Source organism: Staurois parvus, unplaced genomic scaffold (genome assembly GCF_062004578.1).
Source record: "Staurois parvus isolate SC_StPar_1 unplaced genomic scaffold, SC_StPar_1.0 ptg001352l, whole genome shotgun sequence".
Classification (NCBI taxonomy): Eukaryota; Metazoa; Chordata; class Amphibia; order Anura; family Ranidae; genus Staurois; species Staurois parvus.
The window spans coordinates 173,303-192,753 of record NW_028319148.1 but is presented as its reverse complement, the minus strand read 5'-3'; the positions used below and the strand labels follow the sequence as shown (position 1 = coordinate 192,753).

At 46.2% G+C, this 19,451-nt stretch overlaps 1 protein-coding gene and 1 non-coding gene across 2 annotated transcripts; both read left to right on the top strand.

Annotated features, from left to right (window-relative positions):
• The first annotated feature begins 1,093 nt into the window (after positions 1–1,093).
• LOC149436457 (uncharacterized) lies at positions 1,094–19,110 on the top strand. Its single transcript, XM_089661599.1, has 3 exons — positions 1,094–1,189; positions 8,246–8,324; positions 18,602–19,110. The coding sequence occupies exons 1-3, from the start codon at positions 1,097–1,099 to the stop codon at positions 19,075–19,077; spliced, it is 648 nt and encodes a 215-aa protein (XP_089517725.1). The 5' UTR covers positions 1,094–1,096; the 3' UTR covers positions 19,078–19,110.
• Positions 8,992–9,076, top strand: TRNAR-UCU (transfer RNA arginine (anticodon UCU)). Its single transcript is given in 2 exon segments — positions 8,992–9,028; positions 9,041–9,076. It is a non-coding gene; the product is annotated as a tRNA-Arg (tRNA).
• Positions 19,111–19,451: the final 341 nt, after the last annotated feature.

Genomic DNA, 19,451 nt, shown 5'->3' with positions numbered 1-19,451 from the left:
TATGGGTGGAGTCAATAGAGAAGAGGGCTGAGTTAAGGCAGTCAGGGGAAGAGTCAGTGGGATAAGGTAGAGGAGTCTTCTCCAAAACTCTCAAACCACCAATTACTCTAGGACTGTACAAGCTACTGTCACAATGAGGAACACATACCTCAGTAAAGAAGACAAAAAAGTAAGTTTAATTTTAAGACCCCACTTAAGTTCCTCTTGTTCCCATTTTATCACATTTCCTACTTACTGTGTGTTCTTTATTTTATCTTTCTTTCTTTCTTTTTGCTTTTTAATTTCTTAGCTTCCATTCTGTTTTCTCAGATGAATTATATGCCTCTATTTTTTTAATATAACTTTTTCCCAATTGCTTCCATCCTATTTCTTGGTTGACTTTTATAATCCTAAATTTATTTTAGAATATAACTTTTTCACAGTTGCTTCTATTCTTTTCCTTGGGTGACTTTTATACTCCCAAATTTTTTAAATATATAACTATTTCTCACTTGCTTCCATTCTTTTTCTCAGTTGACTTTTACATTTTTCTTAGAACATATCTTTTTCCCAGTTGGTTTGATGCTTTTTCTTGGTTGACGTTTATACTCTTAAAGTTTCCTTAGAATATAACTTTTTCTCAATTGCTTCCATTCTTTTTCTTGGTATAACCCTAAATTTACTTTAGAATATAATATTTTTCCAATTTTAGTTTCCTATTTATACTTAAAGTTCATCTTCTCAACTTTTTTGGTTTCTATGTAGTATGATACTAAAGGAGGCTAAAGACTAAAGTTGACCATTTCAAACTAACTGTCCATCAGGCTATCACTTTTTCTATTTGTTGTTGTATACTTAAATTGTTGTAAATACCTAAATTGTCTTACTTTTCTCAAAAATTCTTCCAATTTTTTTGCTTGTGAAAACATTTAGCAAAGACAATGTTGAGTATATGTGCTAAGGTATGAAAATCCTTTCTGTTACCTATACACTGCTCTTCATTCTTCTCAATACTTTTTCCTTGTTTTGACATTTTTAATTTGTGTCCAGAATGTTCATCACTATTCTAAATTCTTTGTACATTCTATTTCTCTTTCTCTGTCTCTCTCGGTAGCTCATGAAGCCTGTAATAGAGAAACGCAGAAGGGACAGAATAAACCAGAGTCTTGAAAATCTAAGGACACTTCTGTTGGAGGCTACTCATGATGAGGTTGGAACTTAACTTGCTACTTAAGTTTTTTGGCTCTGTAAGCTGCACCTTATCCAGTGTAATCTTGTCTGGTGTTCAGTTTTCTGAAGGTCTTTTAGTGAAAGTAGGAGATATGTGGGTCTGACTTCAAAGGAGAAGTCAACAGAGCTCTACAGGGACAGAGGTGAATAGTCATTGGATAGGAGGCAAGCTGTCTCATTTCCTAATGCAATTAGCAAGTACATGTTGAGTAATACAATGGTGTGAACAGACCTGTGAATGTTAGTGAAGTGCTTAGCCAAAACAGGTTGATGTCTTAATTTTGGATTTGTATAAAGTTTTCATTTTAACGTTCCATGCACACTGGGCTTAAAAAAATGCCAGTTCCCTTGATGGAAAAAAAAATGCTGGTATAGAGCAGTAAAACTAGGGATGGTTTTCAGAGGTGGGTAGGAGGTAGAACTAAGGGTTGGTGTTTGGAGGTGGGTAGGGGGTAGAACCAAGGGATGGTTTTTGGAGGTGGGTAGGGGGTAGAACTAGGGATGGTGTTCGGAGGTGGGTAGGGGGTAGAACTAGGGATGGTGTTCGGAGATGGGTAGGGGTAGAACTAGGGATGGTGTTTGGAGGTGGGTAGGGGGTGGAACTAGGGATGGTGTTCAGAGATGGGTAGGGGGTAGAACCAAGGGATGGTGTTTGGAGGTGGGTAGGGGGTAGAACTAGGGATGGCGTTTGGAGGTGGGTAGGGGGTAGAACCAAGGGATGGTGTTCGGAGGTAGGTAGGGGGTGGAACCAAGGGATGTGTTTATAGGTGGGTTGGTGGTGGAACCAAGGGATGGTGTTCAGAGGTGAATGGGGGGTAGAACCAAGGGGTGGCGTTCGGAGGTGGGTAGAGGGTAGAACCAAGGGATGGTGTTCGGAGGTGGATAGGGGGTAGAACCAAGGGATGGCGTTCGGAGGTGGGTAGGGGGTGGAACCAATAAATGTGTTCCTAGGTGGGTAGGAGGTGGAACCAAGGGATGGTGTTTGGAGGTGGGTAGAGGGTAGAACCAAAGGATGGTGTTTGGAGGTGGGTAGGGGGTAGAACTAGGGATGGTGTTCGGAGCTGGGTAGGGGGTAGAACTAGGGATGTTGTTTGGAGGTGGGTAGGAGGTAGAACCAAGGGATGGTGTTCGAAGGTGGGTAGGGGGTCTACAGGCTGATGTCTTCATTTTGGCTTTGTGTAAAGTTTTCATTTTAGGTTTCCATGCACACTGGGCTTAAAAAAATGCCAGTTCCCTTGATGGAAAAAAAATGCTGATTTAGAGTGGTAGAACTAGGGATGGTTTTCAGAGGTGGGTAGGGAGTAGAAATAGGGAAGGTGTTCGCAGGTGGGTAGAGGGTAGAACCAAGGGATGGCGTTCGTAGGTGGGTAGGGGGTGGAACCAAAAGATGTTTTCGTAGGTGGGTAGGGGGTGGAACCAAGGGATGGTTTTCGGAGGTTGGTAGGGGGTAGAACTAGGGATGGTGATCGGAGATGGGTAGGGGGTAGAACCAAGGGATGGTGTTCAGAGTTGGGTAGGGGGTAGAACCAAGGGATGGCGTTCGGAGGTGTGTAGGGGTGGAACCAAGGGATGGTGTTCGGAGGTGGGTACGGGGTGGAACCAAGGGATGTGCTCGTAGGTGGGTAGGAGGTGGAACCAAGGGATGGTGTTTGGAGGTGGGTAGAGGGTAGAAGCAAAAGATGGTGTTTGGAGGTGGGTAGGGAGTAGAACTAGGGATGGTGTTTGGAGGTGGGTAGGGGATAGAACTAGGGATGGTGTTTAGAGGTGGGTAGGAGGTAGAACCAAGGGATGGTGTTCGAAGGTGGGTAGGGGGTCTACAAGCTGATGTCTTCATTTTGGCTTTGTATAAAGCTTTCATTTTAAGGTTCCATGCACACTGGGCTTAAAAAAATGCCAGTTCCGTTGATGGAAAAAAAATGATAATATAGAGTGGTAGAACTAGGGATGGTTTTCAGAGGTGGGTAGGGGGTAGAAATAGGGAAGGTGTTCGGAGGTGGGTAGGGGGTAGAACCAAGGGATGGTGTTTGGAGGTGGGTAGGGGGTGGAACAAAGGGATGTGTTTGTAGGGGGTAGAACTAAGGGATGGCATTCGGAGGTGGGTAGGGGGTGGAACCAAAATATGTTTTCGTAGATGGGTAGGGGGTGGAACCAAGGGATGGTGTTCGAAGGTTGGTAGGGGGTAGAACTAGGGATGGTGTTCGGAGATGGGTAGGGGGTAGAACCAAGGGATGGTGTTCAAAGGTGGGTAGGAGGTAGAACTAAGGGATGGTGTTCGAAGGTGGGTAGGGGGTCTACAAGCTGATGTCTTCATTTTGGCTTTGTATAAAGCTTTCATTTTAAGGTTCCATGCACACTGGGCTTAAAAAAATGCCAGTTCCGTTGATGGAAAAAAAATGATAATATAGAGTGGTAGAACTAGGGATGGTTTTCAGAGGTGGGTAAGGGGTAGAAATAGGGAAGGTGTTCGGAGGTGGGTAGGGGGTAGAACCAAGGGATGGTGTTTGGAGGTGGGTAGGGGGTGGAACAAAGGGATGTGTTTGTAGGGGGTAGAACTAAGAATGGTTTTCGGAGGTGGGTAGGGGGTAGAACCAAGGGATGGCATTCGGAGGTGGGTAGGGGGTGGAACCAAAAGATGTTTTCGTAGATGGGTAGGGGGTGGAACCAAGGGATGGTGTTCGAAGGTTGGTAGGGGGTAGAACTAGGGATGGTGTTCGGAGATGGGTAGGGGGTAGAACCAAGGGATGGTGTTCAAAGGTGGGTAGGAGGTAGAACTAAGGGATGGTGTTCGGAGGTGTGTAGGGGTGGAACCAAGGGATGGTGTTCGGAGGTGGGTAGGGGGTTGAACCAAGGGATGGTGTTCGGAGGTGGGTAGGGGGTAGAATGAAGGGATGGAGTTTGGAGGTGGGAAGGGGGTAGAACTAGGGATTGTGTTCGGAGGTGGGTAGGGGGTAAAACCAAGGGATGGCGTTCGGAGGTGGGTAGGGGGTGGAACCAAGGGATGGTGTTCGGAGGTGGGTAGGGGGTGGAACCAAAAGATGTTTTCGTAGATGGGTAGGGGGTGGAACCAAGGGATGGTGTTCAAAGGTGGGTAGGAGGTAGAACTAAGGGATGGTGTTCGGAGGTGTGTAGGGGTGGAACCAAGGGATGGTGTTCGGAGGTGGGTACGGGGTGGAACCAAGGGATGTGCTCGTAGGTGGGTAGGGGGTTGAACCAAGGGATGGTGTTCGGAGGTGGGTAGGGGGTAGAATGAAGGGATGGAGTTTGGAGGTGGGAAGGGGGTAGAACTAGGGATTGTGTTCGGAGGTGGGTAGGGGGTAAAACCAAGGGATGGCGTTCGGAGGTGGGTAGGGGGTGGAACCAAGGGATGGTGTTCGGAGGTGGGTAGGGGGTGGAACCAAGGGATGGTGTTCAGAGGTGGGTAGAGGGTAGAAACAAAGGATGGTGTTTGGAGGTGGGTAGAGGGTAGAACTAGGGATGGTGTTCGGAGGTGGGTAGGGGGCAGAACTAGGGATGGTGTTCGGAAGTGGGTAGGAGGTAGAACTAGGGATGGTTTTTCGGAGGTGGGTAGGGGGTAGAACTAGGGATGGTTTTCGGAGGTGGGTAGGGGGTAGAACCAAGGGATGGTGTTTGGAGGTGGATAGGGGGTAGAACGAAGGGATGGTGTTCGGAGGTGGGAAGGAGGTAGAACTAGTGATGGTGTTTGGAGGTGGGTAGGGGGTAAAACCAAGGGATGGCATTCGGAGGTGGGTAGTGGGTGGAACCAAGGGATGGTTTTCAGAGGTGGGTAGGGGGTGGAACCAAAGGGTGATGTTCGGAGGTGGGTAGGAGGTAGATCCAAGGGATGGTGTTCGGAGGTGGGTAGAGGGTAGAACAAAAGGATGGTGTTTGGAGGTGGGTAGAGGGTATAACTAGGGATGGTGTTCAGAGGTGGGTAGGGGGCAGAACTAGGGATGGTGTTCGGAAGTGGGTAGGAGGTAGAACTAGGGATGGTTTTTCGGAGGTGGGTAGGGGGTAGAACTAGGGATGGTTTTCAGAGGTGGGTAGGGGGTAGAACTAGGGATGGTTTTCGGAGGTGGGTAGGGGGTAGAACCAAGGGATGGTGTTTGGAGGTGGGTAGGGGGTAGAACAAAGGGATGGTGTTCGGAGGTGGGAAGGAGGTAGAACTAGTGATGGTGTTTGGAGGTGGGTAGGGGTAAAACCAAGGGATGGCATTCGGAGGTGGGTAGGGGGTGGAACCAAGGGATGGTTTTCAGAGGTGGGTAGGGGGTGGAACCAAGGAATGATGTTCGGAGGTGGGTAGGAGGTAGATTCAAGGGATGGTGTTCGGAGGTGGGTAGGGGGTAGAACTAGGGATGGTGTTTGTAGTTGGGTAGGGGGTAGAACTCCAGATGCTTTTCAAAGGTGGGTAGGGGGTAGAACCAAGGGATGGTGTTTGGAGGTGGGTGGGGGTAGAACTAGGGATGGTGTTGGGAGTTTGGTAGGGGGTAGAACTCAAGAAGGCTTTCGAAGGTGGATAGGGGGTAGAACCAAGGGATGAAGTTTGGAGGTGGGTAGGGGATAGAACCAAGGGATGGTGTTCGGAGGTGGGTAGGGGGTAGAACTAGGGATGGTGTTCGGAGGTGGGTAGGGGTAGAACTAGGGAGGGTGTTCGGAGGCCGGTAGGGGGTAGAACCAAGGGATGGCTTTCGGAGGTGGGTAGGGGGTGGAAGCAAGGGATGGTGTTCGGAGGTGGGTAGGGGGTAGAATAAAGGGATGGTGTATGGAGGTGCGTAGGGGGCAGAACTAGGTATTGTGTTCTGAGGTGGGTAGGGGGTAAAACCAAGGGATGGCATTCCGAGGTGGGTAGTGGGTGGAACCAAGGGATGGTGCTCGGAGGTTGGTAGGGGGTGGAACCAAAGGATGGTGTTCAGAGGTGGGTAGAGAGTAGAACCAAGGGATGGTGTTCGGAGGTGGGTAAGGGGTAGATCCAAGGGATGGTGTTCGGAGGTGGGTGGGAGGTAGAACTAGGGATGGTGTTCGTAGTTGGGTAGGGGCTATAACTCAAGATGCTTTTCGAAGGTGGGTAGGGGGTAGAATGAAGGGATGGTGTTTGGAGGTGCATAGGAGGCAGATCTAGGGATTGTGTTCTGAGGTGGGTAGGGGGTAAAACCAAGGGATGGTGTTCTGAGGTGGGTAGTGGGTGGAACCAAGGGATGGTGCTCGGAGGTGGATAGGGGGTGGAACCAAGGGATGGTGTTCAGAGGTGGGTAGAAGGTAGAACCAACGGATGGTGTTCGGAGGTGGGTAGGGGGTAGAACCAAGGGATGGTGTTTGGAGGTGGGTAGGGGGTAGAACTAGGGATGGTGTTCGGAGTTGGGTAGGGGGTTGAACTCAAGATGGTTTTCGAAGGTGGGTAGGGGATAGAACCAAGGGATGGTGTTTGGAGGTGGGTAGGGGATAGAACCAAGGGATGGTGTTCGGAGGTGGGTAGGGGGTAGAACTAGGGATGGTGTTCGAAGGTGGGTAGGGGGTAGAACTAGGGATGGTGTTCGGAGGTGGGTAGGGGATAGAACCAAGGGATGGTGTTTGGAGGTGGGTAGGGAGTAGAACTAGGGATGGTGTTCGGAGGTGGGTAGGGGGTAGAACGAGGGATGGTGTTCGGAGGTGGATAGGGGGTAGAAGCAAGGGATGGTGTTTGGAGGTGGGTAGGGGGTAGAACTAGGGATGGTGTTTGGAGGTGGGTAGGGGATAGAACTCAAGATGGTTTTCAAAGGTGGGTAGGGGGTAGAACCAAGGGATGGCGTTCGGAGGTGGGTAGGGGGTAGAACTAGGGATGGTGTTCAGAGGTGAGTAGAGGGTAGAACCAAGGGATGGTGTTCAGAGGTGAGTAGGGGGTAGAACCAAGGGATGGTGTTCGGAGGTGGGTAGGGGCTAGAACTAGGGATGGTGTTCGGAGGTGGGTAGGGGGTAGAACTAGGGATGGTTTTCGAAGGTGGGTAGGGGGTAGAACTAGGGTTGGTGTTCGGAGGTGGGTAGTGGGTAGAACTAGGGATGGTGTTTGGAGGTGGGTAGGGGGTAGAACTAGGGATGGTGTTCGGAGGTGGGTAGGGGGTTGAACTAGGGATGGTGTTCGGTGGTGGGTAGTGAGTAGAACTAGGGATGGTGTTTGGAGGTGGGCAGGGGGTAGAACTAGGGGTGGTGTTCGGAGGTGGGTAGGGGGTCTGCAGGCTGATGTCTTTGTTTTGGCTTTGTATAAAGTTTTAATTCCATGCACACTGGGCTTAAAAAAAATGCCAGTTCCCTTGATGGAAAAAAAATGCTGATATGTTCTGCCAGAAAGCTCCAATCAAAAATGCAAACCAGAAGGGTTTTTTTTTTCCTGCCTCATGGACACATAGGATAACACTGAACTGCTTCTACAGGCAAAACACAGATCTGCGATTTTTGGGCCAGCGTGCATGGAGCCTAAATGTTACTCGTATTATATGCATTATTCAGTTTCATTTTGAGTTTCATTTTTTCATATCAGACGGTATATTTTAGTTTAGTATATTGTCCCTTTACTGTATTATTATAATTATATCAAATATGAAGAAATAAAATTATTTCATTTATCCCATTTACTGAAATTATGATCGCCATATGAGGTCAGCAAGAGTTTGGAGACCGTACGTGTTTGTACGTATGAGAATTTTTTTTTTTTCTGGTAGTTAATACTTTCTAAAGCTGAACCAAACTGTTCAGTTTACACACAGGGACAGGGTAGCATGACTGTTAATCTAAAACATACAAGAAAAAAGTGAATATTAAACTATTATTATTATTATTAATATTAATATTAATAATAATGACTATTTTTTAAATCTAAATAAAAATATTACAGCACGTCATTTATATTTTTCATATTCTAAAATATATAGCTATTCATTTTGGAATGTGATTTTTAATTATTTGGGCAATTTTAATTTTAAATTGTATTATTATTTTCTATTGTTTTTGCTTCTTTGTATTGTTTTATTCTGTTCCAGGTTTGCTGATGTTTTATTTTCTTTCTCAGTCTTTAAAAAATCCTAAAGCTGAAAAAGCGGATATTTTGAAGAAGACAGTGCAATTTCTGAAGCTCTGTCATAATTCAGGTGAGAGATTTATGCAAACAGAAACCCATCTTACAGAGGAGGCAGCTAGTGCTGAGCATTCCCTTTAGAACATTGAGAATGCTCTGATAAAACAGTGCCTTGAGTGCACCTGCATGAAATGTTTCTTTATAAAATTAAGATTTTATATAAATAAAAAGAAAAGTCAGATTAAAAACATAACAAAGATTTTAAATGGTTGTATAGCTTACTTTTGTTCTAAAAACACATATTATACTAACCTGCTCTGTGCAATCGTTTTTGCACAGAACAGCCCTGAATCTCCTGTTCTGGGGTCCCACACCGGCTGTCTAGGATCCTCTTCTTCTCTATGTTCCCCCCGTAGGAAACCTTTTCCTGTGGGCGCACCTGTAGGCTCGCTCCACACCAGGGGCGGACTGACAACTCACGGGGCCCCCAGGCAATAGGGGATCATGGGGCCCCTGTGTCCTTGCTCAAACTTAAAAAAGCCTATGAAAAAGGTACCAGGGGGATCTCATGGGGCCCCTACTGACCCCGGGCCCTCGGGCAGTGCCCGAGTTTCCAAATGGTCAGTCCGCCCCTGGTTGAGAAGACCGGTCTTTTTTGGTTGTATTCACTATGGATCCCATCATGAGTATAATGCGGCACGTTCTACCATTTTATCCTTCACGCCAAATGCATTCCCATAGGCTCTGTGGCGCAATGGATAGCGCATTGGACTTCTAGCAGCTGAAGCAATTCAAAGGTTGTGGGTTCGAGTCCCACCAGAGTCGGTTTTGCTCTTAAAAATAGCACAGCACAGAGGAGGACAGTTACATACAAGTCCTAGTAGTACATATGGTCATGTGTAAACCACCAGTACATATTTCTAAGGGCTCCATGTACACGGGGTGTTTGGGAAACTCTTCTGAACGATGGAAACTGACTGCTGGAAAACGTAGGTTAAAAAACATCTGTTTATGAGCGTTTGCATTTATACGTTTTTTTAAAAGATAACCTCAGGGGACCTTACCAAATGCCCAGAATGCCCTGAAAAACAGTAAATAATTAACTATTTCAGACATTTTGTGAGGAATAGAGAGAGTAGAAGCAGAGAGAGCAGTATGTGTTGAAATCAGGGGCGGACTGACAACTCATGGGGCCCCCGGGCAATAGGGGATCATGGGGCCCCTGTGTCCTTGCCCAAACTCAAAAAAGCCTATGAAAAAGGTACCAGGGGCATCTCATGGGGCCCCCTACTGACCCCGGGCCCTCGGGCAGTACCCGAGTTTCCAAATGGTCAGTCCGCCCCTGCTCCACACACAGCATGGCTCACCGATATAGAAGAAAAATATATTTGAAGTATATTTTCAAAATATTCTTACCAAATATATTGCCATATATTTGAAATGCTACAATTTGGCCATATTCAATATATTTCCATGTATATATATATATATATATATATATATACTGCATGTTGAAATGCGTTTTTATTACAAAATATATGAAAAATATTTTTAAAAATACATTTTAAATATACTGTATGTCTTGAAAAATACAAATCTACATTTTTGGAATGCATTTACAAATATATGTAAAGATATATGTTAAAATTACTTTTTTTATATGTTAAAAAGAAATCTGAAGAATATATTTGAAAAAATATATATTTAACACATAAAAAAAGTCATTTTAACATATATTTTTTGTTATTTTTTTAAATATATTCTTCAGATTTTTTTTTTTTACATATAAAAAAGTCATTTTAACATATATTTATTACATATATTTGTAAATGCATTCCAAAAATGTAGATTTTGTATTTTTAAAGACATACAGTATATTTGAAATGTATTTTTAAAAATATTTTTCATATATTTTGTAATAAAAAACACATTTCAAAATTCAGTATATATATATATTATTTTTATATATATATATATATATATATATATATGTGTGTGTATATATATATATATATATAAATATTTTGAAATATATTCAATATATTTCAAAATATATATATATATATTTATTGAAATATTTTGAAATATATTGAATATGAAAATTGTAGCATTTCAAATATATGGCAATATATTTGGGAAGAATATTTTTAAAATATGTTTCAAATATATTTTTCTTCCATGAGGGCAGCCCCACCCCCACTCTCTGCTCACAGGATTTGATTGGCAGCAGCAGGAGCCAAGGAGAGAGGCACTGCAGATGGGCACAGCGAGGAATCGAGAAAGGACTCAGGTAAGTATAAAGGGAGGTGATGAGGCAATACAAATACAGAGATATTTTTTACTTTTTTTTTTGCAGGCAATGTATTAAGGTAAAAAATGTCCTGCCTTTTGCACCACTTTAAATGCTCTAATAATATGAATTAAAAATAATTATGGTAACCATTTGTGGTGGTCACAGGCCTTGGCATATTACGTCTAGTACCTGCATCCAGGGAAAGAGTAATAATTCATTAAAGCTGAACAAAGCGTTGTCCTGGAGCCAGGGGCAGACTGACCATTTTGAAACTCGGGCACTGCCCGAGGGCGCGGGGTCAGTAGGTGGCCCCATGAGATGCCCCTGGTACATTTTTCATAGGCTTTTTTGAGTTTGGGCAAGGACACAGGGGCCCCATGATCCCCTATTCCCCGGGGGCCCCATGAGTTGTCAGTCCGCCCCTGCCTGGAGCTCTCCACCAGTGACCAGCTTCCGGGTATCAAACACCTGCCATGTTCAGTGGCTGAGCAGTGGTGATGTCACTCCTAATCATGCATGGGAGGTCTGTTGATGAAGTTCTACAGCATCCTTTGAAGAGGAACCCTTGAAGTAACGTTCTGGTCTCAGGGAACCCCTATAACTTGTCGGTGGGGAGAACGCTCCTTACCCTATTGGTCACTGGGAAGAATTACCCCCTTAGAGATAGCTGAAAACATCACTGGTGTCAGTGGAAACGTATTTGAGAGGCAAAACTTGTTCATTGTTCAAGGAACCCCTAGGAACCTCCAGAGAAACCCTAGTTGAGAAACCCTGAATACATGGGAGTTCATTGATGAAGTTCTACAGTACGCTCCACAGGGGTGGTCAGGCAAGTAGGTCATGGTAATGCCCAAGAGACAGAGCATAGCTCTTCTGCATTAAAACTCCGGCCTGTTTTCCCTGTTTTAAGTAGTACCATGGGCGGACTGACCATTCGGGCACTGCCCGAGGGCCCAGGGTCAGTAGGGGGCCCCATGAGAGGCCCCTGGTACCTTTTATAGGCTTTTTTTGGTGTGCTTTGAGTGTGGGCAAGGACACAGGGGCCCCATGATCCCCTATTGCCCGGGGGCCCCATGAGTTGTCAGTCCGCCCCTGAGTAGTACCTAAAGTTCCACTTTTAGTTTAAAGGCCAGTTCACTCCATAGAAACGCAGTCCAGATGCATTCCGGAAGTGTTTTTGCATGCGTGTTTTTGCCACGTTCCAGTGCGTTTTTGACACGTTCCAGTTAATTTTTCCCCTTTCTTTTTCTTCAATTTAAATAGGGACATGTGTGTTATTGGTGTGTTTCAGTGCATTTTGGTGCACTTTATGATGCGTTTTACCACGTTCCAGTACAGTTCTGTGCAGAAAAAATGCAGCCTGGAACTGCAAGCACCAATGTGAACTATGACATTGACCGCCATATAACCTACTTTCTGTGTGTTTTGGATGCAGGAAAAAAACAACTGAAACGCATGTCGTGTGAACTGGCCCTGAGTCCTCATGCACATGGGGTGTTTTAAAAATGCCAGTAGCATTAGCTACTTAACCCCTCGCCTACAGAGCACTTATACCCCCTTCCTGCCCAGGCCAATTTCCAGCTTTCTGCGCTGTCGCACTTTGAATGACAATTGCGCGGTCATGCAACACTGTACCCAATTTTTGTCATTTTTTTGTGACAGATAGAGCTTTATTTTGGTGCTATTTAATCACCTTTTTTATTTTTTCTTAAACAAACCAAAAACCACTGAAAAGTTTGATAAAAAACTTTTTTCTTAGTTTTTGTTATAAAATTTTGTAAATAAGTGATTTTTCTCCTTCACTGATGTGCGCTAATGAGGCTGCACTGATGGACACTGATAGGTGGCACTGATGGGCACTGAGGAGGCAATGGTAGGTGGCACTGATGGGCATTGACAGGCATCACTGATGGGCACTGAAAGGCAGCACTGATATATGGCACTGATAGGCGGCACTGACGGGCACTGATAGGCGGCACTGATGCACACTGATAGGCGGCACTGACTGGCACTGATAGGCGGCACTGACTGGCACTGATAGATGGCACTGATTGGCAGCACTGATAGGTGGCACTGACTAGCACTGATAGGTAACACTAAAGGCAGCACAGATGGGCACTGATATGTGGCATTGATGTGCATTGATGGACACTGACAGGTGGCACTGCTGGGGCTACACTGATGATCTGTGTAGATGTCCCCTCCGAGGAATGCCGATTACCGGCTCTCCTCTCCTCTGTCAGCATGACAGCTCGTGAGGAGAGAAATGCTGATAACTGGCTTTTCGCTGTTTACATGCGATCAGCTGTGATTAGACACAGCTGATCACATGACCGAGCCGACATCTTCGGCTCTTTCTGTGGATTTGTGATCAACTGTGTCCGAGGGACAGAGCGCACTGCCGATCGCCGTGTTGCGCGCTCCCGGAGCCGCGCATGCGCGGTGACAATGGAAGGACGTCATATCCCAGAATGAGAGAACCGCCTTGAGTCCGTCATTGGACTATATGGCGGGCAGGAGGTGGTTAAAATCTCGTTTTCGCATTTTTTAGCGGTTTAGCATTAGCGTTTAGCTGCATTTTCGCACGTTGCATTTTTTGCAGTTTTTCCACAAAGAATAAATAAATGAAATTTTGGCTAAAAAGAAATGCTGGTTTGCTGCAGTTTACCGTGTTTTGTCGCATTTATCAGTGTTAGGCTACGTTCACAGTAGCGTTGTCAGCAGGCATCAGACAGGCATTTGGGAAGCGTTTTTAATGCTTCTCAAATGCCTATGAAAATTCTGCACATGGCGGCACACAGTGCTGTTCACACTGAAGAGTTAGCGTCGCGGCAAAACTGATGCCTCATGTCCAGTCAGAAGGAGTTGAAGCCTCCCATTCAAGTCTATGGTGCCGCTCCTCAATTGCCTAGTAGGCGTTTGCGAGGCGTTTGCAGAGCGTTAATACCACTAAACTTCATTACAGGCGTTTGTGGTGCGGTTTTAACGCTTTGCAAACTCCTCAAAAATGCGCATAGGGGCGTTTAGAAATAATAGAAATAAAGTCAAGTGTGAACGTAGCCTTAGAGCACTTCTACGGCTAAAAAAAAACTCCTCTAGAAACCCACCAGTTCTGTTTTTTTTCCAGCCAAAAAACGCCCCTGCCAAAAAACATTGATCCTGGACACATGAGATAACATGCTGGGGGGTTTACTGGCTGTAGGAAAAAATGCCAAAAGCCAAAAACAGCCGCTGTAAAAACACCCCGTGTGCAGGAGGAATTGCCCTAGGTTCACATCTGTGCGGGTGGTGCCACTGTGGATTCGCGTGAGAATCCGTGCAACCGCACCACCCGCACAGAGGAATGCGGACCCGCGGGTGGGTGCCATTACTGTAGTTCTAATGGCACGCCGCCCGTACTGCAAAACGCAACCGTATTGGGAACTGAGGTTCTCGTGCGGGCTGCGTATTCCAAAGAAATGCAGGGACTTCTTCCCTGCATGTCATGGGGCACGGGAGTCCAGGGGCGGACTGACCATTTGGAAACTCGGGCACTGCCCAAAGGCCCGGGGTCAGTAGGGGGCCCCATGAGATGCCCCTGGTACCTTTTACATAGGCTTTTTGAGTGTGGGCAAGGACACAGGGGCCCCATGATCCCCTATTGCCCAGGGGCCCCATGGGTTGTCAGTCCACCCCTGCGGGAGTCCATTCAAATGAATGGGCTCTTGTGCCCATGCAAATAATGGCCCGCACAGCCGCATAGATGTGAAGCGGGGGTTAGAAATCTTTGTGCTTGAGATGAGTTAATCGGAAGTGACTTCTAGTGACTAATGACATGAAATTGTCTCCCAGTCTGGTGGAAATTGGACATAGATCATAGATGATGCAATTTGGGGTTGCAGGGAAGAAAATCAATTGATTCTCCCATAAACACTATCAGTGTTGATGGACAATTCCCATGTTTTTCTGTTGGTGGGGGGTGCAGGGAGCTGCCCCTGCTAGGAGAACACACCGATTATTGCTAGCAGGGGCAGACTGACAACTCATGGGGCCCCCGGGCAATAGGGGATCATGGGGCCCCTGTGTCCTTCCCCAAACTCAAAAAAGCCTATGAAAAAGGTACCAGGGGCATCTCATGGGGCCCCCTACTGACCCCGGGCCCTCGGGCAGTGCCCGAGTTTCCAAATGGTCAGTCCGCCCCTGGGCTGTAGCTGCTGACAATAATCACATGCTAAAAATCCAACATGCTGGTTCTACCCAAGTCAGTTTGGGTACAATCAGCCTGCCCATAGATGATTCGAATGTTGGCCAGTCCCTGCTGAACCAGCCAAGATTCCTACCATCTATGGCAGGCTTTATACCTGAGACTCTACAGGTCACCATCGATCACATTTAATTCTGTTGTGTTTTATTCATAGTTGAATAGTTAAATCGGAGTTCCACCTGAAGAAAAAAAAAATTGTAGCTGCTGACTTTTAAAATGCACTTACATGTCCCTCGGTCCAGCAGTGTCCTCACCACCGCTGGTTTCACCGGCCATCTTCTCTCCCTGGCGCTGGCATCTCTAATGTGGGCACCCAGCTGTGACAGCTTGCGGCTTCTCAGCTGGGTACCCACTGCGCATGCGCGAGTAGCGCTGTACTTTGTGAACGGCCCCTGTAGTCTTCTGGGCAGGGGCGGACTGACAACTCATGGGGCCCCCGGGCAATAGGGGATCATGGGACCCCTGTGTCCTTGCCCAAACTGAAAAAAGCCTATGAAAAAGGTACCAGGGGCATCTCATAGGGGCCTCTACTGACCCCGGGCCCTCGGGTAGTGCCCGAGTTTCCAAATGGTCAATCCGCCCCTGCTTCTGGAACGTTTCCCACAATACTGCGGGGAGGGAGGGGGGGAGGACAACTTCTGCTTCCAATCATCTAGGCCAGGGGTCTGCAACCTTTAAGACATAAAGAGCCACTTGGACCCGTTTCCGAAGGGAAAAAAAAGACTGGGAGCCGCAAAACCATTGCAACATTTATAACAAATCCGACACTGCATATATTGCAAAAAGCACTCTGGTCATGAAGGGGGTTTAAGGGCCCAGTAAGCAAAGGGTTAATCAGGGCCACAGTGTATCTTCATAATCACAATCATAGCCTTAGGTCAGTGGTGGGCAACCTTTTTTTTCAACTGAGCCAAATCTCGCCAAAACCACGATTGAAATTTATTTTGACAGCCACATTTTTAAAACTGAAAATACATCCCCCATATAGTAATTCATCCCCCATAGTAATTCATCCCCCATATAGTAATTCATCCCCCATAGTAATTCATCCCCCATATAGTAATTCATCCCCCATAGTAATTCATCCCCCACATAGTAATTCATCCCCCATAGTAATTCATCCCCCATATAGTAATTCATCCCCCATATAGTAATTCATCCCCCATATAGTAATTCTTCCCCCATATAGTAATTCTTCCCCCATAGTAATTCATCCCCCATATAGTAATTCATCCCCCATAGTAATTCATCCCCCATATAGTAATTCATCCCCCATATAGTAATTCATCCCCCATAGTAATTCATCCCCCACATAGTAATTCATCCCCCATAGTAATTCATCCCCCATAGTAATTCATCCCCCATATAGTAATTCATCCCCCATATAGTAATTCTTCCCCATAGTAATTCATCCCCCATATAGTAATTCTTCCCCCATAGTAATTCATCCCCCACATAGTAATTCATTCCCCACATAGTAATTCATTCCCCATAGTAATTCATCCCCCATAGTAATTCATTCCCCACATAGTAATTCATCCCCCACATAGTAATTCATCCCCCACACAGTAATTCATCCCCCACATAGTAATTCATCCCCCATATTGTCTCAATTCACTTACCTTTGCTCCGCGCGTTCCTCTCGCTGTGTTCCCGCGCCGCTCTGGTCTTCAGGGCGGACTGAGAGAGGAGTTCGTCACTCTGCCCCGCCTACATCCTGGCTGCCCCACCTACATCCTGACAGCCAATGTTCCACGCTCCGCGGGCCGGATTTTTGAGGAGGGAGGGGAGCGGGCGCCCGGCACACAGAAGAGCCGCATGTGGCTCGCGATCTGCGGCTTGCCGACCACCTGGTGGGCAGTGTGCTCCGGAGCCGCAGCAAAGATGAAAAAGAGCCGCATGCGGCTCTGGAGCCGCGGGTTGCCGACACCCGATCTAGGCGATCACAGTGGAAGTGGGAGCGGGTACCTGTCAAATTTGGGTACCCTCTCCCCAAAGGTGCCAATCCTTAATGGGGAGCACGGGACCAAGGCTTAAAGCGGAACTTCCCCATTTGGGTGGAGCTCCGCTTTAAGTTATAAAGTGATGCTTTCCATCGAAGTTAACCAAAATTCAAAAATAAATAGAAACTGATGACTGTCATTTCTCCCAAAATCTACAAAATATTTTATTTGCTTGCTCTTGATAATATTTTTGTATACTATGTTATATTATGTTACTATGTTAACCTTTGTTTAAAAGAGATGTAGGGCTTTTTTTCCCATTTATACTAACCTAGGTGGATGCAGCATCTGGCCGATGCTGCATTTGTCCCCCGCTGGCTCTAAGGCTACTTTCACACTAATCAGCCGCAAAAACACAGCAAAAACATATAGGCGTTTTTACCGCACTTTTTCCGCGCTTTCTGAGCATTTTTAAAGGACATATGACTTCAAAACTGCACCAAAAATGCTTCTCAAAGATGTTTTTGCGGCACTTTTCATGTGTTTTCCATTGATTTCTGAGTAGAGAGTGGTGACTGTGAGTCACCGCTCTCTGCTCTGCCACCCTCGCTCACTGGAGCTCTGGGCTGTGGAGGGGGAGGGAGCGGCTGGCTCAGGCTCTCAGCACATTGCCACGCTTTCTGAGCATTTTTAAAGGACATATGACTTCAAAACTGCACCAAAAATGCTTCTCAAAGATGTTTTTGAGGCGCTTTTCATTTGTTTTTCAGGTGTTTTCCATTGATTTCTGAGCAGAGAGCGGTAACTGTGAGTCACCGCTCTCTGCTCTGCCACCCTCGCTCACTGGAGCGCTGGGCTGTGGAGGAGGAGGGAGCGGCTGGCTCAGGCTCTCAGCAGATACTAACCTAGGTGGATGCAGCATCTGCCCAATGCTGCATTTGTCCCCCGCTGGCTCTAAGGCTACTTTCACACTAATCCACCGCAAAAACACAGCAAAAACATATAGGCATTTTTACCGCACTTTTTCCGCGCTTTCTGAGCATTTTTAAAGGACATATGACTTCAAAACTGCACCAAAAATGCTTCTCAAAGGCATTTTTGAGGCACTTTTCATGTGTTTTCAGGCGTTTTCCATTGATTTGTGAGCAGAGAGCGATGACTGTGAGTCACCGCTCTCTGCTCTGCCACCCTCGCTCACTGGAGTGCTGGGCTGTGGAGGAGGAGGTTGCGGCTGACTCAGGCTCTCAGCAGATTGGGAGGCTGAGCCAGGTGCTGCTCCAGACTCTGGGGTGAATCCCGACTTTAAAGTCAGGATCTTTCCCCAGCCTGGACCGGCTTAGTGACGTCAGCTGACAGCGGACATTAGCCCGCTGTCAGCTGAAAACGGGTCACAGGAGTGCAGAACGAACTGCACCCCTGTGATCCACAAGAGAAGTACAGCTTTGGTCCTACACCTCCTTTAACCTCTTCAAGCCGGCTGAATGCAAATGTGCGGCCTCCCGGCGTCTGGGCCTTCCATTAAAAAAAAAATATGTGCTGAGAGTGCGCGCCCTGAGTGCTCCCAGCACACATGTCCGGTACTCACGGAAAGGTCCTGATCTCCTCTTTCGATCGGGACCTTTCCTGATCATGTGACTGCCATGATGGCATGTCACAGTGGTCACATGACCCTTAACCCAGCCCCTACCTCCCGATTTCTGAAACCCTTAAAGGGCCGAGAGGCCCCGGCGCCAAGGGGTTATTGTAATACATTCAACTCAATTATAATTTATTTTTAAAGAAAGTTGATTTCTAAAGAATTTCAGTAGTTTAGAAACAACCATAGCGTCATCTCTTCCACTGTGTTCATTTACTTTTTACTTTCTTTGTAGGGCCAGAAGAAGGCAAAAAGTCATCTGGGTTTAATGGTGGGTATCAAGAAGGGTTGAGCCAGGCAGCTAACTTTTTGAATTCCACTTCTACCATCTGTGAGAGGAAAAGAGACTATGTTGTGGGGAAGCTATGTCAACACATGGAGGAGAAAAGCCCCAATAATTGGGAGGACTCCACGTCAGAAGAATCTTTCAGTGTTGACCACAGCCAAGTCCATCCAAGCCCTTCACAAGTCCCAAGACTCTCAGAAGACCATTTACCAATGTACCCTGAAAACCGTCCCTGCCAACCCTTCCTTCACTATCCTTCTCCCTCCAGCTCATCAGAAGTACCCACTTTTGGACAGGTCCAACAGTCTACAACACACACCACCCAATCCAACAGCTGCAGGAAGTCTATTCAAAGGACTCTCTTCCCTCCCACTGTCCCTACTCCCCCTCTCGCCCCAACACTTGTGTGGAGACCCTGGCCATAGACTATTATTTATTGTATTTGTTTTTGTACATCGTCTTTGTGAATTTAAATTATATTTGTCTCTTTTGTACAGTGCTCGTGTGTTTTTGGTGTCTCGTAATGTTCACTGTAAGTTAAAGACGTATACATGATGAAGATGAATGTTCATAAAATTATTTTTTCAGAACTTTCTGGGATTTCTGTTTTATTTGAATGTTCGTTGCCTAAAGGCCTTCAAAGCTAGATGTGCAAGGTTCAATCTGATTGTACACTTTCTGTACAAACTCCTTTATCATTTTTTTTCTGTGGTAGAACTGGATGGACTTTTTTCAGCCAGACTAACTATGTAACTATGTAACAATTACATTTGATTTATCAACAACTATGTAATTGGAA